The following is a 23,299-nucleotide window of genomic DNA, read 5'->3' as shown; positions in this document are numbered from 1 at the left end:
ATATAGGCGGGATGATGGAGGCGGGAAGACAGAGGCGGGAACCGATGGAAAGCGCGGGAAGAAAATAGGCGGGAACACAATGGCGCGGCAAACCTTTAGTACCGGCTGGTGGGTGCAACCGGTACTAAAGGTGGTTTTTCTGTCATGTAACAAAACTATCGGTGGGATAAGGACGCGTGGGTAACCTTTAGTACCGGCTGGTGGGTGCAACCGGTACTAAAGGTGGTTTTCCTGTCATGTAACAAAAGTGTCGGTGGGATAAGGACGCGTGGGTAACCTTTAGTACCGGCTGGTGGGTGCAACCGGTACTAAAGCTGTCAGCGAGATAAGGACGCCCTGCTCGATGAGATAAAACATGTAGCGCACGACGCCCTGTCGGAGGAAGAAGACAATGTAGAAGCGGCGCCGTGCCTATAAAAGGAGCATCGATACGCCATGGCAAGCAGCTGAACAAGACAACATGGATGGAGAGTTTCATCACCATGGATGGAGGAAAGGGTTGGGAAATCTCCCGTGGCGGAACTTGTCGAAGATGCCCTTGGTGCACACGCCCTATGGCATCTTCGGAAGTTCCGCCTCGGAAAAATTTCCCTGCAAGCCCGTGAAAGACTCCATCTCCTCTAACAATGTTGGGGAAAGGGTTGAGAAATCTCCCGTCGCGGAACTTGTCGAAGATGCCCTTGGTGCACACGCCCTATGGCATCTTCGGAAGTTCCGCCTCGGAAAAATTCCCTGCAAGCCCGTGAAAGACTCCATCTCCTCTAACAATGTTGGGGAAAGGGTTGGGAAATCTCCCGTGGCGGAACTTCTCGAATATGCCCTTGGTGCACATGCCCTATATATGGCATATTCGAAAGTTCCGCCTCGGAAAAATTTCCCTGCAAGCCCGTGAAAGCTACTTAACTAGTAAAACAAGCCAACCATCTCCATTGTTAATATCTTACATACGAGTAACATCATTACACAAAAGTGATTTCCATATTGAGATACACAAGTTATGATCCCTATATCTAGCTAGTCTTCTGAGTTTTCTTCGTCTGTTTCCCTTTCTTCTTCTTACGACGCAACCATGGACAATCTTCATTGTTTAAGATGATGCTTGGGTCAATTTTTACCTTGAAGGGTGCAATATCGTCAAACTTATTATAATCTTCCGACATGTCTGTCTTGTCCTCTACTCCCACGATGTTTCTTTTTCTGAAAGAACTATGTGCCGCTTTGGCTCATCGTATGATGTGTCCTCTTGCCTTTCTTTTCTTTTTTCGGTTTGCTAGACATATCCTTCACATAAAAAACCTGAGCCACTTCACCGGCTGGGACGAATGGTTCGGTGTCGTACCCTAGATTCTTGAAATCCACCGTAGTCATTCCGTATCGCGGGTCTACACGTACCCCGTCTTTCGAGGTTGAACCATTTACACCGGAACAAAGGGACCTTGAAATTAGGTCCATATTCAAGTTCCCATATCTCCTCTATGTACCCATAATATGTGACCTTGTTCCCATTGCCATCTTCCGCATCAAAGCGGACACCACTCGTTTTGGTTGGTGCTCTTTTTGTCTTGGGCGAAAGTGTAAAATGTGTTCCCATTAATCTCGTACCCTTGAAAAGTCGATATAGTAGAAGATGGTTGCTTGGCCAACAAGTACAGCTGCTCGTCATCGGTGACATTCATGAGACGTGTTTGCAACCAACAGCCGAAAGTCTTCATGTGTTCTCCATCAATCCAATCTTCACGTTGCTCCGGGTATTTAGAGCGTAAGATATCCTTGTGTTCCTCTTTGTATGGAGCCACCAAGATGGAATTATGTAGAACTGTGTAGTGTGCTTGAGTGAAAGAATGTCCGTCCATACACGTTGTTGATTTCTTTCCTAGCGTGCCTTTTCCACGCAGTCTCCCCTCATAGCGCGATTCAGGAACACCGATTGGCTTAAGGTCAGGAATAAAGTCAACACAAAACTCAATGACCTCCTCTGTTACATAGCCCTTGGAGATACTTCCTTCTGGCCTAGCACGGTTATGAACATACTTCTTTAAGACTCCCATGAATCTCTCAAAGGGGAACATGTTGTGTAGAAATACAGGACCGAGAACGCCAATCTCTTCGACCGGAGTGAACTATGAGATGTGTCATAATATTGAAGAAGGATGGTGGGAACACCAACTCGAAGCTGACTAGACATTGGACCACATCCTTCCGTAAATTTTGTAGAGTAAGTGGATTGATCACCTTCCGAGAAATTGCATTGAGGAACGCACATAGCTTCACAATGGGTACTCGAACATTTTCCAGTGAAGCCCCCTCAATGCAACCGGAAGTAATTGTGTCGTAATCACGTGGCAGTCATGAGACTTTAGGTTTTGAAACTTTTTCTCTAACATGTTTATTATTCCCTTTATATTCGACGAGAAGCCAGACGGGACCTTGATGCTACTCAGGACTTCAAAAAAGATCTCCTTCTCCTCTTTGGTAAGAGCGTAGGCTGGCGGGACCTTGATACTTCTCCGGATTCGAGGTTTTTCCTTCGTGGATACTTTGCTGGTCCTGCTGTGCATCCGGTGTATCTTTTGTCTTCCCATACACGCCCAAGAAGTTTAGCGAGGTTCACGCAAAGATTTGTCACGTGCATCACGTCGATTGCGAGTGAACCTCTAAGAATTTCCGGTAGGGTAGCTCCCAAAATATCGACTTCTTCTTCCACATGGGTACGTGTCCGTCAACATCATGCGGAACAGATTGTCCGCCGGGACCCTTTACAAAGATCACTTTTAAATCCTTGACCATATCATATATAACTTCCCCGATAGGGCGGGTAGGCTTCGTTCGGTTATCCGCCTCACCTCCAAAATGCTTTCCTCTCTTTCTTACGTGATGTTGTTTTGGAAGAAATCGACGATGCCCCAGGTACACATTCTTGTTTCCCAAATAATTACCGTCGGTCTCACCTAAACGAGTGTGTGCATGCATTGTATCCCTTGTTTGACTGCCCTGAAATGTTACCAAGAGCAGGCCAATCATTGATGGTTACAAATAACAACGCTTGTAGGTTAAATTCCTTTTGTTCGTGCTCATCCCACACAGGTACACCTTCGTCACGCCACAACTCTAAAAGTTCTTCAACCAATGGCCTCAGGTACACATCAATGTCGTTGCCGGGTTGCTTCGGGCCCTGGATGAGCACTGGCATCATAATGAACTTCCGCTTCATGCACAACCAAGGAGGAAGGTTATAGATACATAGAGTCAACGGCCGAGTGCTATGACTCGGAGCTCTGCTCCCAAAAGGATTAAAGCCATATGTACTTAGACCAAATCTTAAGTTCCTTGCGTCATCTGAAAATGACTTGAACTCTCTGTCGATTTTTCTCCACTCGCGACCCGTCAGCGGGGTGTCTCGAGCATCACATCTTTCTTACGGTCCTCTTTGTGCCATCGCAACAACTTGGCATGCTCTTTGTTCCGGAACAAACGTTTCAAACGTGGTATTATAGGAGCATACCACATCACCTTCGCAGGAACCCTCTTCTCGGGGGTGGACTCGCCCTCAACATCGCCGAGGTCATCTCGCCTGATCTTATACCTCAATGCACTACATACCGGGCATGCATTCAAATTCTCGTACTCCCCACGGTAGAGGATGCAGTCATTGATGCATGCATGTATCTTCTGCACCTCTAATCCTAGAGGGCAGACAACCTTTTTTGCTTCGTACGTGCTAGAGGGCAATACGTTCTCCCCTGGAAGCATCTTCTTTATTATTTTCAGCAACTTTTCAAATCCCTTGTCAGAAGTACCATTCTCTGCCTTCCACTGCAGTAATTCCAGCGTGGTGCCCAGCTTTTTCTGACCATTTTCGCAATTTGGGTACAATAGTTTGTTGTGATCCTCTAACATTTTCTCCAACTTCAACCTCTCTTTTTCATTTCCACAGTTCATCTTCGCATCAAGAATGGCCCGACCCAAATCGTCATCCGGGTCATCAAAAATCGGCTCATCAAAAATGGGCTCTTCTTCAGCTTCGTCTTCCCCCATTCTACTATCACCGTCTTCAGTGAATAAGGGATAGTTGTCACTATCCTCTTCTTCTTCGTTGTCTTCCAATATAACCCCTCTTTCTCCGTGCTTGGTCCAACAATTACAGCTGGGCATGAAACCGTTCTCCAGCAGGTGGACGTGAAGGGTCTTTGAGGTAGAGTAATCCTTCATATTCATACAGGAACTACATGGACAATACATGAAACCATTCGACCGCCTGTTTGCCTCAGCCACGTTGAGAAAATAATGCATGCCATTAATGAAGTCGGGATGGCACCGGTCACCGTACATCCATTGTCGACTCATCTGCATTTTATATGTATATCAAAAATCATTAAGTACACAACATCGTGGATATATGAGTGACCAACTTAATTAATATTCAAGTTCATCACATAAAACTTTTTTTTATAAAAAAGAAGAGGCTCACCGAGGTGGTACCGTGCCGGCTAGGGGACGACGCTGGCGATCGACGGCGGTGAGGACGGGGATGATACTAATTAAAACCTACAAAACATACCATAATTTCAGCTCAAATTGCATATAAAAAAAATAAAATCCCTAACTTAGGCATTTCATCGAACACCTTGCTAGCACTAGAAAAATAGTACGAGTTAAAACTACCAAAGAAATGAGCTAAATTAGGAACACCGGAAGGAAGGATGATATTGCTAACCCTTGGATAGATGTATGCCGTTAATCTTGTTAAAATGGTGGAGAAAAATGAAGATTATTGGAGTGTGAGAGGTGCAAAATATTTGGAAATGTGAGAGAGGATGAGAAGGAGAATGAGATGCAGGGGGCTCGAGCGGGACTGCGCGCGCTGATATAGGCACAGACCCTTTAGTACCGATTCCTTAGATGAACCGGTACTAAAGGTGCAGCCCTGGCCCCACCTCCGCCTGGAAACTGGGCAGGAACCCTTTCATACCGGTTCGTAACACGAACCGGTATAAAAGGGCCTTAACGAACCGATATAGATGTCACACGCATGGAACCGGTACTAATGCCCCCTTTAGTACCGGTTCGTAAGGGAACCGGTAGTAAAGGCTTAGATGGATGCCCATTTTTCTACTAGTGAAAGTTAAGTGTATGCTCTCTAAGACCAATGGATGTATTTATATTTTAAAGAAGCATGTCGCTGATAGGGATAATGATGTAGCAAAATTCAGGGGAAGCTCACAGGAAGCTAAGTTCAAGTCTGAGAAATCTGGGGACATCTAGGAAGAGCAGCGAAAAGACTCCCCGTGAGCTTGACTATTGACGAGGTCCCAATGCATGAGTGTTCTTTATTAAGTATTTAAGTTAAAGTGGCATCTCCTTAATTGGGTGTAATGCTGTCACGTGTGTGCCTGTTTTGAATTATTCCTTTCAAATAGGATTTTAGGAATTAAGAACTGCAGTTCTGAAGCGTGAACTACCGTATACCATATTTGGTTCTTATGGTATTTTCCCATTTCTGTGCGATCCTCTTGAATGCACTAATATTTAGTTATACATATTGCTTTATGTATATCTTCACATCGAATTGTCTTACTTTTTTTTTGCACGTAAAACTTGTCACCAGGTATAGTACAAAACTCCTAGGCAGCTAGGCGTAGATGGTCGCCGCCCACCTACCACCTAACGCCTTTTCTAACCATTATCAAAACTCATACGCATGAATGAGTGGTAATATGCATTAAAAGTACATAAAACACATACTGAAAATTGTATCTCATATCTCATCAAACAAGCATAAGATCCACAATAGGGGATTTACATGTATGCTCATAATTACGGGTTGTGAATTGTAGGACATGTATCGACAACTTTATATCAAGACGAAACCAGATTTTTTTTTTTGTTTCCGGTGTTTCTGCGAGGTTGCTGCCTCCTCGGGAATTCGCGAATTCTAGGACATATATCGACAATTTTAGATCAAGACCAAACCACATGCGAAAGATTTAAGTCAATGGGATGGCGGGGGGGGGGGGTCACCCCCCGGCATGTCTCGCCATCCTAGCCGCACCAAGGGGCGCTTCTCGGGCCTCCCGAGACCTAGCTTACAACAACACACATATCGATGTGGCATGTCGGCTGGGATCTTCCCGTGCCATCCCGGCCCAAGATCCGCCACCTCTCGTTGACGAAGTCGAAAGATCACGCTAGATCCTCATCCACGGACCACCCATTGGCGGAGGCAGGGGACCAGCAGGGGCCACGCCCCCCTTATGCTTATTTCCTAGCTCCACCGTTGGAACCACCTTCCAAGTTTCAGGGTCGCCATCTTCAACCGCACGTCAGCACTGCCGCAACCAGTAGGAGGATGGGCACATGTGATGAAGTCACCGCTGCCACCTCGCCGACGCCATCCATTTACTAGAAGGTGTTTTTTTCATAGTGAGTTGTATAGGTGTATTGAAATGGAATTTACAGGTTGGCGAAATCGCGTGGTTCGGCATTTTGGCCGGCAAACTCCCGCCTTGCGTTTCAAAAGAACTACAGTAGGAATGAAGCCACTGTAGCAGCAGAAGAGGAGGGCGGAGACGGAGGCTATGGAGAGAACACCGGCCGCGTCTTGCCGCCACTTAAAAGGCCGGCCAGTCGGCCACGGACCGCCAAGCCCCCGATCGTCTCAGTCGCTCGCTCCCACCGTCGGACGCCGCGGAGGAGGATGGAGGACATCGCCCCGGAGGAGGAGGAGGAGGAGGAGGAGGAGGAGGAGGAGGAGGAGAGCATGGCCGACCGCGCCCGCCTGCTAGACTCGGACTCGGAGCCGGAGCAGCCGGACCCCGTCGCGGCCCGGGCGACTATCGCGCCGTACCTCGAGGACGTCGACAGCTACATGCGGTCCCTGGAGGTGAGCGAGGGTTTGTCGATTCCCCTTCTCGCTGAAACCCGCGTGCGGAAATCCGAGCTCGTTCTCGCCGTCGGCTTGCCAGGGCTCCAAAATTAGTGCTCTTGTGGTGCGATTTGTCTGTTGAGCTGTTAAGGTGAGGTCTGCGCTGGATAGAATTGGGGGTAATTTGGGGCGCGCGTGATCACGTTGCGCTCATGGATTTCAGGGATTCAGGGGATTGGTTTGTGATGTGGATGAATCTCCATGTCGTTGTTCAACTTCAACTTCTACGGTTAATCGGTTATAGGTTTGGGTATTATCTAGTTTTAGCTACTGCTGGCTACACTAGCGGTGACATTAGGACGCCGTGTCATTCAGTACCGGTGAGTTTTCCATCTCTAGCGAACGATGAGTTTTTGCTACTCAGTATACTATGTTAACTTCAGTGCCTGATTTCGAATCTAAAGCTGTGAATTCTTCAGGATGTATGCCATTTTAACTGTCTCAAGTTACTACCAATGGTATGGTGTTCTCGCTGACGCGAATGGAGCCATTTGGTGTGACCTTGTTGTCCAATTTTCCTGAGATTCTCAGGCGCTGAGGAGGCCGAGGGACTACATGCTGCCGGTGGAAATTACACAGGGAGCTATCACCCCTACTAAAAGGGCCAAGGTAGTGGACTGGCTCGTGGAAGTGGCTGCTGACTTCAAGCTTCTGGCTGACACGCTTCACCTTGCGGTTTCATATTTCGATCGCTTCCTCTCAGTGGGTGTCATTATCCCCAGCGAGCTGCAGCTGCTGGGTGTGACTGCATTGCTTGTGGCTGCGTAGGGGGACTGAACTGCTGTTTATCTTTCTTGTTTTGTCTATCTGGAAGCACGACCATCTGAATAGTTTGAATGGAATGTTGCAGGAAATTTGAAAATGATATGCATAAGGTGGGGGAATACAGTGACATTACTGACAACACATACACCAAACAGCAGGTGGCCTTTCTTCTGCTTACTTTCCCATTTCTTAGTAAAATGTTGGTGATCCTGAATGGCGGAGAAACATTTGTGGTTTTTATGCACGGCAGGTGGTGAAGATGGAGGCAGACATACTGAAATTGCTCAAGTTTGAGATGGGGAGCCCCACTGCAAGAACTTTTCTACGGTAGGTGCTATTTCTGAAACTCTTATATATGCATAGCAGTTGTAATTTCTCAGTCACATACACAGTAGTATTATGAACTGACATATTGTGTTTGAAACATGCTTAAGCCTAGCACTCTGGTACGTGTCAGTTGCGCCAAACAATTTTCTGAAAGGACACCTTAGTAAATCCAAGATCTGGTATGTGAAAAGCGGCCCCAAATCCATGTTATCTTGATAGCAAACTACATAGGCCGTCTGTGGCTAATCTTCTATTCATGAGATTTAGGGTAGCAGGCCGAACACAGTTTCAGTGGCATGGCCATCCCAGGACCACGGTGTTGTTCATTACGGAAAATAGTTACTACCATGTTTATTTCGCATAATATATATGTTGTCCTATGATTATTGCCACACTGGGCTCAGAAGATCATAAGCCTAATGTTTAATGCATGTCTGTTGTAGGAGATACATAACTATGTGCCGTCGAGGCGATGTAAGTATCCTTTGCAGCACCTGTCATTTATTTACTTGATGTTCTTTACTATAATGTGTCCCCCACTTCAAACCTTAGCGTGCAAAAGCAAGAACTCTGGAGTTTATGTGTAGCTACCTTGCGGAATTAAGCTTGCTGGACTATGACTGCACAATGTTCAAGCCATCAGTTGTTGCTGCTGCCTGCCTTTTTCTGGCCAGGTTCACAATCAGCCCAAAAAACCGTCCTTGGGTAAGATGACATCAATATTAATTTGCTGAATCTGCATTATGCTTTTATCATTTTCTGACATTAGCTTTGTGTTTATTCTCCAGAACCGGACGCTGCAACGAAAAACGGGCTACAAGGTCTCTGATTTAGACAGTTGCATCTTGACGATACATGAGTTGCAGTTGATTGGAAGGTACCCAGGCTTGGAAGAAGAAGCCATAAAACTCAAGTATAGTCATTCTGAGGTGAGATTGGCTTTCTCTGCTATTTTGGCCTTGTCATGAAAAGTTTTTTGTTTCAGGTTGTTTGTTTGATCATTGTACAGCTTGAGAGTGTGTCGGCAATGGCTTCACCACGAAAAATCCCCGAGAAATTCCTCAAGGACATCAAACAGTGAAATGCAGAAGTGCTGTCACAACATTTTTTTGCAGGCGATGGAGATTTTGTAGTGTTAGTAGAATGCAGGTTTGCGCAGACATTATTAGCGCATCGCTTCCTGTTCACGACTGACCGTTGCAGAATCAATTTAGTAAATAATTTGTGAGAATGTTCCAGCTGCATTTGATATTTTGATGTGATGTGTGACTGGGACGTGTTTGTACAAGAGAGACAACAATTGGTATGATATGCAGCTCGAACTAGTCTGTACAGTAGATGGAAGATGGTGTCATAGTCAACAATATTCAGTACGAAGTTACAGTGCAAATCATAATGTGTTTTGGCATTTCCTTACTGGATTTTGTTCAATCTATTGTGCCTGATGAGAGCACTGATGGCTGATGAACTTATTTCCAAAAGGGAAATAAAAACTAGACAGTTTATGTATGGAGGTTAACTGAAGAATGCAACTGTCACTGTGTGCCCATCAAAAGAATCCATTAGCTTGCCATTATATGCAGCCATATACAAAAGCCGATTTAATTGAAAAGACAATTGCCATCTCAAAAAATACTGCACCAGCTCATATTCGATCTAAATTTAAAAACTTCAATTCTCAACACAAAAAAATGATGTGATCTGTTTGTATAGTTTCTACATCCGTAAAATTGACACCAGAATGCTAAACAAAATTACACCATATTGTATCATAGGCTAAGTACAGACTAATGATCTCAATCTAATGTGAACTTACATGGAGGAAACAAAGAAGAAAAATGGGAAATTACATATCTGGTATGAAGACCTTATTTGGGATTAAATATAAATATGAATAATGAATGGTGTACTATAGAATGATCTCCTCTTGCACACTAACATTGAGAGTTTTATTTGGGAGCACAATGCTGTTAGTTACAACTACTTCATCTTCAACATCAACGGCTTCACCTGCATTTTGATAGAAGGTCAAAAATCAAGCAAATGAACTATCCCCATGTAAAGCATATTATCACAATATTTTTATGAGAAGATAACAAGATATCATCTGGGTAGGGGTCTTACCAAGAATGGTGATACCAAGTTTGGCATTGTGGTCACCTTCACCCTGGATTCAAAAGAGAACTTTGTTACGTGTTCCACCCAGAAAAAGACTGGACTGGCAGTAATAGGGTTGTCATAATTTGTTGATATATAGATAAGCCATTAATAGGAAATCTTGCCTGTACACGTGACCATTTTCCTATTGTTGACTTCCAACCCACTATCGAATGTATAACAACTGCATTGTCCTGCAACCAAAGGAATTATCTGAGATATAGGTGCCTAAATGTAGGTTATCTCTTCGTAAACAGAGAAAAACTAACCATAATTTCAACATCATCTAGAATGATGCAATTGATCAGCCTAGCACCCGCGCCAATGCGTGCATTTGCTGATAATGAGACATTGGGACCAATCTGGATGGAGAACAAAATAATGAAACCATCACTAACTATGTGAAGAATATCAGACATCACGAGATATCACAATCTAGTCAAGATGTGTTGAAGAACCAGATGTCACCTTTGCAGTTGGATGCACCTTTGCAGATGGATGGATGTACACGTCGCCTATAATAGTGGCACTCTTTTTGCCATCTCCAGAGGCTAAAAGATGAGGAGAGGTATGGCGAAACTGGGAAAGATATAGACCAGAGCATCTCAAAGACATCCTGTACATAGATGCAACACCGGTTACTCAACCATTTCAAGATTAAAAAGAGAACTACTAAGAACAATATTTACCCTGGGGTCTTTATCTGTTCCCAAAAATCAAGTGTCTGGTATGTGTAAAGTTCCTTCTTTCCTGCTAGAGGGGACAAGATATCTTGATCTAACCTAACATAATCTGCCGGAAGTGCCCTGTTGAGAATTAACACAAGATATAAGTATTCAGTAAATACTTTGGGATTGCCTCAATGGGAGCTCTTGATCAGGTCAACACTAGTAGAAGAAAGTATTCTTTCTTTTAAAAATCCATCAAGGTTGGCCAGAAAGCGCCTTTATTATGCTGAGATCATGGTAGCGCCCCATGTTCCCTGAACTTAGCTTTCTTTAAAACATAAGGGAAAATCTTTGGGGGTGCCACACATGAATAGGAACAAGATGTTAAGCACTTCATTACTAAAGTGACTAGGCCTGGGCGTTCGGTCTAACCGAACAGATCGGTTCGGTTTCTCGGTTTAATAATAGTTTCAGTGTTTAAAAAATGGTGACCGATCGGTTTCCTAAATTTCTGCTAACCTAGGATTCGGTGGACCGATATTTTGGTTCAGTCCTCGGTTTGTGACCGAGACAACCAAATGAAGTACCTTTCGGTTACCTGTTATAGACATTTCTCGGTTTCCTAAGTCCTTTCGGTTAACTGTTGATCAAACCCAAACTAGCCGAATAAATTTTGGCTTTCTGCACTTGCTAACCAAATTTAGTACTCCCTCCGATCCATAATAAGTGTCGGATATTTGGTACTAGGTTAGTACAATTTTTGTACTACGTTTCCGACACTTTTTATGGATCGGAGGGAGTACTGAGTTTGCCGGTTTCAGTCTATTTGGCTTTGGTCTCGGATTTTCGGTTCGGTATTTCGGTCCTCGGTTAAAATGCCCAACCCTAAAAGTGACAGTGTGACACTACCAAAAAACACTAAGGATAACAGTAGCAGGCATCAAACATATCAGTATCAGGAATTCATTAGTAGTAAATTTCATCCATCTAATGAGAAACTGATCTGCTAGAAAGATCAATGTATGATGAAGTTCTGATTGACCAAATATGCTCAAAGATATTTGTACTACAAGTTAAGGCTTAAAAATTCAATAGATTTGTCGTATTTCACGAAGGGCTGGCCTGGTGCAGCGGTAGAGCCTCACCGCCTGTGACCGAGAGGTCCCAGGTTCGAGTCGCGGTCTCCTCACATTGCACTTCGTGAGGGTAAGGCTTGCCACTAACACCTTCCCCAGACCCCGCACAGTGCGGGAGCTCTTAGCACTGGGTACGTCCTTTGTCGTATTTCACACTTAATTTCCTGGTAATAATGCATTAATATGGTAGTGCTACTGCCTATTCTTTGAAATAGAAACCAAAAGGTTACCATGCATAAAAATTAATCAAATTCAAATTAACTGAGAAATAACCAAATAAATATGGAGGAAAAGGAACAGAAGAATATATCATCGACACATACTTCATTGCTGATTGAAGAGCTTCGAAGCTAGATACACGGCGAATATTAGCTGAAATTTGGCATTAAAAGGGATTAAGTTCTGTGCTGTGAATAGGAAGTACCATTCAGATAAACAAAACAAGAATAAAGAAAAAAATATTAACCGAATAGAAGCAATATACTTTCTCAAATTTTGATCTCACCAAGCTGCCAGAATATTAGGTCAATCGGATCAGTCAAACCTTTTTTTACTAATGGTTTAGCTGATGGCAGCAGCGAAAAGAAAACATGCTTCATGGAAGCGTAGGAAAATATGATTGTTTTGCAAAATTTAGAGCTGAAGAAATAAGAATGTCTTGTTCGCTATGTGAGTTTTGAGTATGTCAGAGATGTTTGATGTTTCCATGATGTAGAGTGTTCAATAAGCATGGACGATATATTTCAACAAATAGGCAATTTAAAAAGAAAATACGGCTGTAATATTACTGGACATAATACCTCTGTCTTTCTTCTGTTTTACGACATCCTCGATGGCATTGAAGATATTGGGTGTAAATATATATACACCACAGTTGATGAGATCACTGACCTACACATGCATAAAATGCATTAGAGCTAAGCTATTTAATTATCAGGGACAACTGGTTGTGCCAAAATAATCTGAAAGCTAAATGAGACGCATATGTCTATTAATGGAAAATATAAGAGAAAACCAAACAACAAATAACCAGCACTGAGTACTCACAAAAGTCTCTGGCTTTTCCGTATAGTGCAATAGTTCGTTTGTTTCAGGATCGGCTACTAGCTCGCCAAACTGGTTAGCTGACTCTGCAGATACCTGGGAAATAGATTGGGGATAATGTTATGCATGAGGATACTCTTATAACTCTGGTTGTCGCTGATTTGAAGACTAATAGGAAAGTTTGTACTATATTGTTGTCACACCTTATTGACTAGCAAAGTGCCCATTCCACCGTACCTTTTATGGGCCTCTGCAACGATGAGATGGTGATACATTTAGTGATCAGTATCCAACAAAGCAAACATTGTAATGAATTTACAATGAGCAATCCTAGGTTGAGCTACTTGGCAAACCTACCGAGCATTTCTGGCAGGGGGAAGCTTGAACAGATGTCGCAGTTGAGCAAAACAATGTGTGACTGCAAGAGCAAAAGAGTTTTTTAGAGGCCCTTAATCCAGCCTAGCACAGCATAGTAGATTCCAACAAAACCCAGGTCATTGCGTGTATCCCATTGCAGAAAATGCCGATCAAACAGCCCTGATCGAATCAATCCACTAGGATTTGATCCTAACAACTAGTAAATGCAAGTTCCAAAAGTCTAGTTCAATTTGCACAATTTAAACAAAGGAAGTTCCAGGGCATTACCGGGCTGTCCTCCATGATGTAATCCCTGAAGCTGTAGAGGCCCCCGGCCGACCCGTGCGGCTTATCCTCTCTCAGGTACCTAGAATCAAACAGCAGACACGTCAATGCCAGCTGAACGCAATATAAACCTCGACGCACCTGAACTGACAGAAACTGAATTTGAAGCGAGGTGAAGAAGGGCAGGAGGGTGACCTGACGGGGATCCTGAGCTCGTTGGAGATGGATGAGACGTAGAGCGCGAACTCCCGCTCCTCGTAGAAGCCGATGAGGTATATCTGCGCCAGGTTGGGGATCTGCGGCAGTCGGGATCCAAAACACGGGGGTTAATTAGTCCTCTGACGCGGATGGAACGCAGGGCAAAGGCGGAGCAGAGGAGGGGGCGTACGCGGCGGCAGGCGGAGATGGGGTGGTGCACCATGGGCTGGCCGGCGAGCGGGAAGAGCGGCTTGGGCACGTTGAGCGAGAGCGGCCGGAACCGCGTGCCTGCATAGACAGCAGCAAACAGTCAGAGACGGTCAGAGGGGGCGTGGAGGGGGGAGAGGGCGGATCTGGTCACCCTTGGTGGGGCCGCCGACCATGATGACGGCGACGACGCGCTGCTCGGAGCCGGCCATGGCTCTGGCTGGCTGCCTGGCTGCCTCCTTTCCGGGCGCGGCGGCTCGGCGGCGGGCGGCGGGCGGCGTGGCTGGGTTCTGAGTGGGGTACTCTTGCGGCTGCGCGGGTGTGGTGAGATTTGAGGCGACGGCAGTCGGATGATGGGAGGCGGTTGGACCGTGGTGTTCGACGGGGACGGGCGGGGAAGCGAGGCGGGAGTTGCCGCTGGACGCTGGTGATGAGCTCTGATTTGCAGTGGTGGGTGTGACGGCTGTGGAGACTTGTGCGCATCTGGATCCGGTGGGGATCTGTGCGCGATCCGGCATCGGAGTGCGGGCGTGGTGGGCTGGACTTGAACCCAGGGGCGTGCCTCCGGCGTGGCGGACGAGTCTTGCTTGCTTCCGATGTACGGTCAGATCTCGACCTTTTTGAAGGGCTATTTGATAAAATGCCCCGCTTTAGTTTGGCATTTGCCCCAAAAGACACATTTACTTTGGTATGTATGAAATGCCCTACTTTACCTTACCCATTTGCTAAAATGCCCCGTTTGGATGAATTGCTGGTACTAGTTCAAATATTTTTCTCTTAATCTCACTTTCTTATCGCTAACATGCGTTACCCCTTTGCCCTTGAGTGGATTAATCCAAAGCTTGGCACCCGTACAACTGCATCTCTCTCCCGTACGAGTATGCAGGTGACACCGGCGACGAGCGGCCGGCCGCCGCGACCAAGCCCCAGCACCGCGGTCTCTTTTCCTTGCCGCGTCCCTCTCCGCCCCTCCCTCTGCGACCTTGTGCTAGGGCGAACTCGCCGGGGACGACGGATGGCAGCGGCGCATCCCGGCAACTCGCCGGGGACGATGGACTTGCTTAGCCAGAGGGCGGCGTTGGGCTTGGTCGTGGCACTCTTGGTCGCCGTCGCTTACTTGCCATGGCCGGTGTAGCCTGCCTCTGCTCGTACTGGAGAGATACGAGCGACTGTGAAAGAGAGATAAGCTTAGCCAGATTTGGATCAATCTACTTGAAGGTTAAGATTAGATTATGAGGAGATTATTTCAATTTGGAGTAAATCATCTATATGGGGCATTTTAGCAAATGGGCAAGGTAAAGTAGGGCATTTCATCAATGCCAAAGTAAATGTGCCCTTTGAATCAAATGGCAAAGTAAAGTGGGGCATTTTATCAAATAGCCCCTTTTTGAAAGGGTCACGCTAGCCGTCGGTCGGCCGAAATTGGGCAAAAATCGGTCGTGGGCCCACACACGTCGCTTTTGGTCTCCTCTTTAATGCGGTCCCCGCTTTCATGCCTCTTTCACGTTGGTTGACAGCTGGTTGCGTGTTCACACAGCAACAACTCGTACCGTGCACTGCATGCTATCAACTTGATCACATGGGTGGAGCCCACCAAAATATGTTGATTTACAACAAAAATAGTCAACAACTTTTAAAAAAATCACAGACTATTACAACAAATGGTTATTTGTTTGTACCCAAAAATATATTTACAACAAATCACAAATATATTTACAACAATAAATTAACAAACAAAATCACATTTTTTTATTTGGTTGTTTACAATAATAACCGGCAACAATTTTAATAGAAAACAACAATTCCAATACAAAAACCAAATTCTAATGCCAACATATCTTTACAACAAATTAGTAACATATTCACAACAATAATTAAAAATGAGAACAACAAATAATTTGGGTGTTTACAAGTATAGCCGTAAAACAACAATTCTCATGCCAAATACATTTACAACAAATCAACAATATATTTACAACAATAATTAAAAATGAGAACAACAAATAATTTGGGTGTTTACAAGTATAGCCAGCAGCGAATTTTAACCGGAAAACAACAATTCTCGTACCAAAATAAATTTACAACAAATCAACAATATATTTACAACAATAATTAACAAATAAAACCAACAAAAAATGAAAATATTCACCGTACCAGACACCAGTACTTCCCTGCCGGCGACAACACCGGCAAAGAGGGAGCTTGCAAGTCGATGCCGGGACTAGGTGGGGTTGCTCGCCGGGGAGGAGCTGTAGCGCGTCGGGAGGAGTCGGGGCAGGGCCCTCGCCGGGGGAGAAACGGCAGCGGTGCGCCCATCAGGAGGAGCAGGACGGGATGCTCGTTGGGGGAGGAGCTGTAGCGACGCGTCCGCCGTAGAGGAGGAAGGGCGGGGCGCTCGCCGGGAGAAGCCGCGGCGGCGTGCCCGCCGGGAGGAGGGGCGGGCGCCGCCGGGGGCGAGAGCGCAGCGGCGCGCGCTCGCCGGGAGGAGGCCGCGGCGGCGCGTCCGCCGGGAGGAGCAGGACGGAGCCACTCGAGGAGCCGGGCGGGCGCGGGCGCGGCGCTCGCCGGGATGGTGGCGGGAGCAGCGCAGAGCTCGTCGTCTCGAAGCGAAAGGAATGGGGAACTCATCGGTAGAGAAGATAAGGTTGGGAGATAAAGCATGTGGTGCGTGGGCCCACTGGAAACGGTGACGCGTCGGGAGACCACGGAACGACCGATCTTTTTCTCTGTTCGGTCGGCCGAACTCAAGTGTTTTCCTTTTTGAAACGTGATGACAAATCCAACGGATGGACACGGCGTGTGTGGCGGGGTACCTAAAACGGCGACTTATTTGATTTGTTTGGTCCGTCTGCATTTTTATTTTTTTGCGAAACACAGTACAATCAAAGACGCTCACACATACGCGTACACACTCATCTCTATGAACGCACACACGCACACCCTACCCCTATGATCACCTCCAAGAGACTGCATCAAAAACTGATCCGGCGGGTCTTGAGATTGATCAAGTCACCACAGGCGCCTCGCTGTCGACGAAAACGTCGCCTCCCACTGAAAAATATCCCGCCTTTACGAGACACCAAAGTGTCAAATCTAGGATTTGGACTCTGCTGAACTGGGGGTGCCACTGCCCTTCTAACCATCCAACCACAAGTTGGTTTCGTCCGTCTGGATCATGCCGCGCACTGAACGTGGGTAACAGTTCGATTGCCATACGACAATTAAAATAGAATTCAATTTGAAGTGCGCGAAATTAAAAAAAATCATTAATTCAAACATAATTTATATATGGAAAATGAAAAAGAAAGAAACTAGGAAAAACTAAGCCCTAGTTCCAGCGTTGCCATCTTCCTCATCGTCGATGGTGAGTTCAATGAACGGCGAAGGTGTCCACGACCCCAGCAGGGATCATCGGCAGCATGTGATGTGGCGTGTACTGCAGCGGTATCGACGATAGCTAGTACTAGTACTACGGAGGAGACGACACCATCTGGCCGTCCCACTCTGCATGGGGAGGCGTGTGCGGCGGTGGCAATGGCAGAACATTTTCAAGTTTTGAACATTTTTAATTTTGACCATTTTTTAATTTTGAACATTTTTAAATTGTAATTTTTTTTCAGTTTTGAACATTTTTATTTTTTGGAATATTTTTTGTTTTTGAACTATTTTTTAATTCACCCATTTTCCATATTAGAACATATCTGAATTTAAACATTTTTTTCTGAATTTGAACAATTTTCAAATTTCAAAATTTTGAAAAATCAAAAAAAACGAAAATCGTCAAGGAAGCCAGATACTGCTAGTCTGAAATAGAAAACAACCAAAATCTCATGTCACGGATGAAATATGGGCCTGGCCCATTTGAAAATTCCTTACGCGGCCCCAAAGCAGTTCTCCGCTTAAAGCGATGCATAGGCGTCCCCACCATTCAGCCTACACTCCAGGGATATGCTCCGCCTTTAGCGGGAGCGAGCGTAGGCTCCGCTTGAGGAGCTTCCTCCTGGAGTGCTCCAAATGCGGCCCAACAAAAGATGCTGCTTATCTCTCTTTTTTCTCCTTTCAGTTTATATTTTAAAAATATATAAATTCAAAAAATATTCAAATCTAAAAAGTTTGGATTACAAAATGTTCAGATTTAACAAATGCTCGGATCTACAAAAATTTAAATCTCAAAAATTCTATATTCAAAAAAATGCAAATTAGTAAATTGTTCAGATTAAAAAATGTTCGAATCAAAAAACTTCAAATTTAAAAAATGTTCGAATCTGAAAAACTTCGAACTTGAAAAAGTTCAAAGTAAAAAAAGTTCTAGATAAAAAATGTTCTTTCAGATTATAAAAATGTCCAAATCTGAAAAAGTTTTAATTTGAAAAAAGTTCAAAGTAAAAAAAGTTCAAAATAAAAAATGTTCAGATTAAAAAAATGTTCGAATCAAAAAACTTCGAATTTAAAAAATGTTCGAATCTGAAAAACTTCGAATTTGAAAAAAGGTCAAAGTAAAAAAAGTTCGAAACAAAAAATATCTAAATCTGAAAAGTTCAAATTTGAAAAAAGTTCAAAGTAAAAAAAAGTTCAAAATAAAAAATGTTCAGATTAAAAAAATGTTCGAATCTGAAAATTTTCCAATTTACAAAAAGTTCAAAATTCGAAAAAGTTCAAATTTTAAAAAGTACATAAAACCGACCGAGATAACCAGGGAAAACCGAAGACAAAAACGGTTGAGAAACCAACACACAAACAGCCACTTGACAGCCTAAAACCGAGAAAAAAATCAGCGCTAACAGAAACTCGCTAGTAATGGGCCGGCCCAAAATCATCGCTCCCTGAGCGGAGCCCCAGATACATCCCGCTATAAGCGGGGAATAGGATTACACTCCAGCTGTTTGAGCTCAGCCTCAGCGTGCCATGGACCTGGTTTCAAACCACCGGGGCCACATAATAAACATCCATTTTTCGAAACTGAATAAATTTGATTAGAACAAAATTTGATTCTGAGCAAAATTTAAAATTTTGAATCTGAGCAAAAAATTATTTTGTGCAAATTCCTAACCTGAGCAAATTTTGATTCTGAGCAAAAATTAATTTTGAGCAACTTTTGAATCTGAGCAAAATAAAATTGAACAAATTTCAAATCAGAGCAAAATTTGCTCGAATTTGAAAAAAAAAACAAGAAAAGAGGAAAAACGAAAACCGACAGAACCAACGGAAATTTTGTTCATAATCTTTTTTGTTCATAATTTTTTCTTCAAAATATTTTGCTCAAAAAAATGTTTTTGTTCAAAAAAAATATTTTGCTCAATTTTTTTTGTTCGTAATAGTTTTTGTTCAAAAAGAATGTTGCGGAAATTCGTCTTGGCTCCAGGGAGCATTTGCTCCCGGATTTTTGGGGAGCAAATTTTGTTTTTCAAAACTTTTCAAAAAAATTCGAAAAAAATCATGCACGTACCTGACCATGGCTCGCACCACCTTGTGAAATGTCGCTGCGAAATGTTATCGTATGCATCCTGGGCAAAAATGACAAATTTCCAGATCTGAGATTCAAATTTTTGGATCTCATTTCATGTTAGAAATTTGTCATTTTTTGTCCAGGGCGCATACGATGACATTTTGCAACGACATTTTACACGGTGGTGCATGCCATGGTCAGGTACGTGCATAATTTTTTTTTCGGAATTTTTCGATAAGTTTTCGATTTGTTCTGATTTTTCGAAAAAACCGGGAGCAAATGCTCCCGGGAGCCAAATCGCCGCTCCCAGAATGTTGCTCAAAAAATTTGTGTTCATATTTAAAAAAGATTAAAAACATAAAGAAAAAGAAGAAAACATAAAGAAAAATAAAAACCCGAAACCAAAGAACCAAGGAGAACCAGTAAAAATCGAAAGAATCAGACGAGAAGGTTCTAAAATCTTCACAAAACCGGAATGGAAGTATTATGGGCCGCGGCCCAGGCGGTCACCTCATGCGTGTGGAGCGTATTCCCGCACGCACGCGGGGGATAAATAGGTTTTGACGTGCCGACCGGGCCGGCATGGCATGTACGGGTGCCGCACGCCCCTCCGACACAACTGCCGTTAATTGGGCCCACGGCCCATCAGGTAAACTTTTTTTTCTTTTTTCTTTTTACAGTTCTGTTTTTAAAAACTTATGTTTTTCTGTTTCTTTTTTATGTTTTTAAATTTGTTCAAATAATTTGTACATAGATTTAAGAAATGTATGATTTTAATTATTTTTAAATTCGAAAATCGCTAAAAATTGTTCAAAACTCAAAATTGTTAAATAAACGGAAATCGTTCAAAATTCGAAATTAATTCAAATTTTGAAAATTCTGTTCAAAACTTAAAATTTGTTCAAATTTCAAATATGAACATGTCGATCCAGCTTTGAACATGTCGAGGTTGATCTCTGGATGGCTTCGTGATGCATAGAGGCTGCTCTTCGGCCATGAGGAAAAATGGTAGGACGACAACGGCCGTAGTAGGTAGTCACTTGGGTTGATCTCCAAACAAACTCCCGCATGTGGAACTTCACCTTCTTCCCACATAGCTCCAGATCCATGTGTAACTCATATATTAGCTCCTTCTGACTTCTCCTTCCACCACCACAATGGCGAGGAAGAAAGACAAGGTACTCTAGATAGCCCTGAACAAGTGTTATCCGACGGGCGAGCTTATTACAAAAGCTATAGTCAGATCTACCCATGGTCGCCATGACCTAACCTGGAGAGAAAACCTAGCAAAATCCCACCGCCGCTCGCACACACCATGGGAGAGCTTCGTAGCGGCTAGAAACCAAATGCCACATGAGAACAACAGAATCTTCTCCTCTCCGTCCGCCGGAGGAGGGTGGGACGGAAGAGGAAAATGGACGTGATTGGAAAGAATTCAACAGATTCAGAAACATAAGCGTAATTTGCAGATTAAATGTGATCATGGCCACCAATCGGAGAGAAGACCTAGAAAAATCTTGGCCGCAATTGCAGACGCCATGGAAGCTTCATAGCGGCAACAAGCCAAATGCCATAGGGGCAAAACACAACCTAGAACCAACCCGGCCACCCCGCCCCTCTCCCTTCCGGCCACCGGAGGAGAAGGGGGGAGGAAAAGCATCGTGACATGAAGGAATTCAGCAATTCGAAAACATTTCCACCATATCTTGACGGATTAAATGCACTCCAGCAGTATCACCTGACGCAGCAGTGAGTCATTGCCACCCATCCAGATTAATTTGTTGCCATTCCAGGCTCGATTTGAACGTTGCGATTCAAACTCGAACCGAAAGAGCGCACGTAACGTGCCAACAAAACCGACCATTACCACAGCCCACCAACCCATTCTCCAGAACAATCTCTCTCCCTTTCTTGACGCCACGGCAACCAACAAACAACGCACCCGACCCAGTCGCCACTCGCCACCGCTTTTAAATCCCCACCGCGGACGGACCGAACGGCCGGCCTGCAGCCTGCCTACCCACCTAGGGTTCCGACTCTCTCCGCCGCGCATGGGCCCCGACGAGCTCTCCTCCCCCGCCGCCGCCGCCGCCGCAGGCGCCGACGGCGAGCCCGCCCCGTTCTCCTTCAGCATCTGGCCGCCGACGCAGCGGACGCGGGATGCCGTGGTGCGGCGCCTGGTGGACACCCTCGCGGGGGACACGCTCCTCTGCAAGCGCTACGGGGCCGTCCCGCCCGCCGACGCCGACCCGGCCGCCCGCGCCATCGAGGCCGAGGCCTTCGACGCCGCCGCCGTCACCGGCGGCGCCGCCGCCTCCGTCGAGGAGGGCATCGAGGCGCTGCAGCTCTACTCCAAGGAGGTCAGCCGCCGCCTCCTCGACTTCGTCAAGTCCCGCTCCGCCGCCGCCAAGGACGCCGACCACCCGACCAAGGACGAGCCGGCCGAGGAGGCCGCCGCCTGAGTCCCCCGAGCATCCATTTCGTTTATCCTTAATTTGCACCTAGAATTCGTGTTATTGTTCTTTGAGGAGTAGCTGCTCTGCTGCTTCTCTCTATTTTTTTTTTTTAGTGTGTTTGCTCCCCTTTTGTATCTCTGAACAATGTTCACCTTGTTGTGCCAATGATTAAGATTTTACCTGCCTTCTGGATCAATACATATGCATATTACTATCGTCCAATTCTGTATTCAATTTCTGACGGTAACCAATTTAAATCCACCCTTTTCTTTCAGTGGGTTTGGAATCCTCATCATTCGTTATATATTGTACTACAGTATATGAACCTGCTTGGGAACACATTTTTATTACTAGAGGCCATGGCATCAGCAGCCAAAAACATTCTGGCTCTTGTCTTGGTATGCTCTGTCTTTGATTGCTACTTGTATCTTACCATCCACATAGTGCCGTGTCATAGCGATCAGGATTTGACAGAAATGTAAAACTTTCACATGAGACGTGGTATGATCCAACTCTCTAAACGTATGCAACCGACCACCGGTAAGATTTTGGACTGATGGTTACAGGAAATTACCAAATTAAGAGCCATCTGCTGCCGCCGCCCTTCTGTTTCACTGCTACTACGAACTCTCATCATTCCCAGTGCTAATATGCATGCACATAAACACTTCTAATTGCTCAAGATATCCAGTCCTCAATCGAAACATTGTGTCTCTGCATATGAATGAACATCTAAACTGTACTGAAGGTGTTCAGTAGCCGGTATAGTATCTTAAGTAGAGTTTGGATCTGTATCTGTCATTCACGATTATCTTGTAGCAGCATGGGATCATCATATCCTGCTATTCGTAGTGAATGCCTACTTCTCTTCTCTCTCGCTTTCAGCAAATCAGTGTAGTCCGTCATTTAAAAGATGTGACATTGGAGAACAACATTTTTGTAACAGATGTGATCGATATGGAAGGCCAACAGTTCATAACTGGAAAATTAAAGTACGCTTCTCTTTTCTTTTGCCTACTACCACCTGAGTGACAACACAGACATTCTACTCTTTCAGAGTTCTAAAATTCCTATTTCGTTATTCGGTTGGTGATGCTACAGCTTTCTACTACCAGTCCTTAGGGATCAGTTGCTCCAAAATAATCAAGTTCTTGTGGTTCTTGGATGGTGATGGTCTTGTGCACAACCAACCAGGCTGGCTGACTTGAGACGTTGTTTAGTTCTACATGGATTCATATGGTTTAATTAGTTCAAGATGAAGACACAACGTCTTCCATGATGGGGATGGTGCCCCCACACCCGCAACATGCTTCAGATCACAAGGGTGTCCC

General features: G+C 44.8%; 3 protein-coding genes across 3 annotated transcripts; 2 read left to right on the top strand and 1 right to left on the bottom strand.

Moving 5' to 3' along the window:
* Positions 1–6,757: 6,757 nt before the first annotated feature.
* Positions 6,758–9,095, top strand: LOC124694939 (cyclin-A3-2-like). Its single transcript, XM_047227859.1, has 9 exons — positions 6,758–6,880; positions 7,342–7,344; positions 7,454–7,686; positions 7,773–7,845; positions 7,938–8,014; positions 8,458–8,488; positions 8,567–8,719; positions 8,803–8,943; positions 9,000–9,095. The coding sequence occupies exons 1-9, from the start codon at positions 6,758–6,760 to the stop codon at positions 9,093–9,095; spliced, it is 930 nt and encodes a 309-aa protein (XP_047083815.1).
* Positions 9,096–9,673: 578 nt separating this feature from the next.
* Positions 9,674–14,288, bottom strand: LOC124696497 (mannose-1-phosphate guanyltransferase alpha-like). The gene is made up of 15 exons (XM_047229221.1): positions 14,221–14,288; positions 14,050–14,147; positions 13,857–13,957; positions 13,665–13,743; positions 13,377–13,437; positions 13,223–13,269; positions 13,023–13,115; positions 12,776–12,866; positions 12,299–12,347; positions 10,861–10,977; positions 10,640–10,787; positions 10,441–10,533; positions 10,297–10,365; positions 10,139–10,181; positions 9,674–10,024 (listed from the first exon to the last, which is right to left on the bottom strand). The coding sequence occupies exons 1-15, from the start codon at positions 14,276–14,278 to the stop codon at positions 9,924–9,926; spliced, it is 1,248 nt and encodes a 415-aa protein (XP_047085177.1). The 5' UTR covers positions 14,279–14,288; the 3' UTR covers positions 9,674–9,923.
* Positions 14,289–21,563: 7,275 nt separating this feature from the next.
* LOC124694938 (MFP1 attachment factor 1-like) lies at positions 21,564–21,974 on the top strand. The gene has a single exon (XM_047227858.1). The coding sequence runs from the start codon at positions 21,564–21,566 to the stop codon at positions 21,972–21,974; it is 411 nt and encodes a 136-aa protein (XP_047083814.1).
* Positions 21,975–23,299: the final 1,325 nt, after the last annotated feature.

Source organism: Lolium rigidum, chromosome 3 (genome assembly GCF_022539505.1).
Source record: "Lolium rigidum isolate FL_2022 chromosome 3, APGP_CSIRO_Lrig_0.1, whole genome shotgun sequence".
Taxonomy (NCBI): Eukaryota; Viridiplantae; Streptophyta; class Magnoliopsida; order Poales; family Poaceae; genus Lolium; species Lolium rigidum.
The sequence above is the reverse complement of the archived record's forward strand: the minus strand, read 5'-3'. Positions and strand labels throughout refer to the sequence as shown.

What these genes read in the sequence shown, in the direction of transcription:
- LOC124694939 (XM_047227859.1), top strand. Translation starts at nt 6,758, where the DNA reads ATGGCCGACCGCGCCCGCCTGCTAGACTCGGACTCGGAGCCGGAGCAG. An exon ending in CTATGTGCCGTCGAGGCGAT is followed by an intron (nt 8,489 to 8,566) that starts GTAAGTATCCTT and finishes TTCAAACCTTAG; the next exon opens with CGTGCAAAAGCAAGAACTCT. An exon ending in GCCCAAAAAACCGTCCTTGG is followed by an intron (nt 8,720 to 8,802) that starts GTAAGATGACAT and finishes TTTATTCTCCAG; the next exon opens with AACCGGACGCTGCAACGAAA.
- LOC124696497 (XM_047229221.1), bottom strand. Translation starts at nt 14,278, where the DNA reads ATGGCCGGCTCCGAGCAGCGCGTCGTCGCCGTCATCATGGTCGGCGGC. An exon ending in AAAACAGAAGAAAGACAGAG is followed by an intron (nt 12,348 to 12,775) that starts GTATTATGTCCA and finishes GCCAAATTTCAG; the next exon opens with CTAATATTCGCCGTGTATCT. An exon ending in GCTCTTCAATCAGCAATGAA is followed by an intron (nt 10,978 to 12,298) that starts GTATGTGTCGAT and finishes AATTCTCAACAG; the next exon opens with GGCACTTCCGGCAGATTATG.
- LOC124694938 (XM_047227858.1), top strand. Translation starts at nt 21,564, where the DNA reads ATGGGCCCCGACGAGCTCTCCTCCCCCGCCGCCGCCGCCGCCGCAGGC.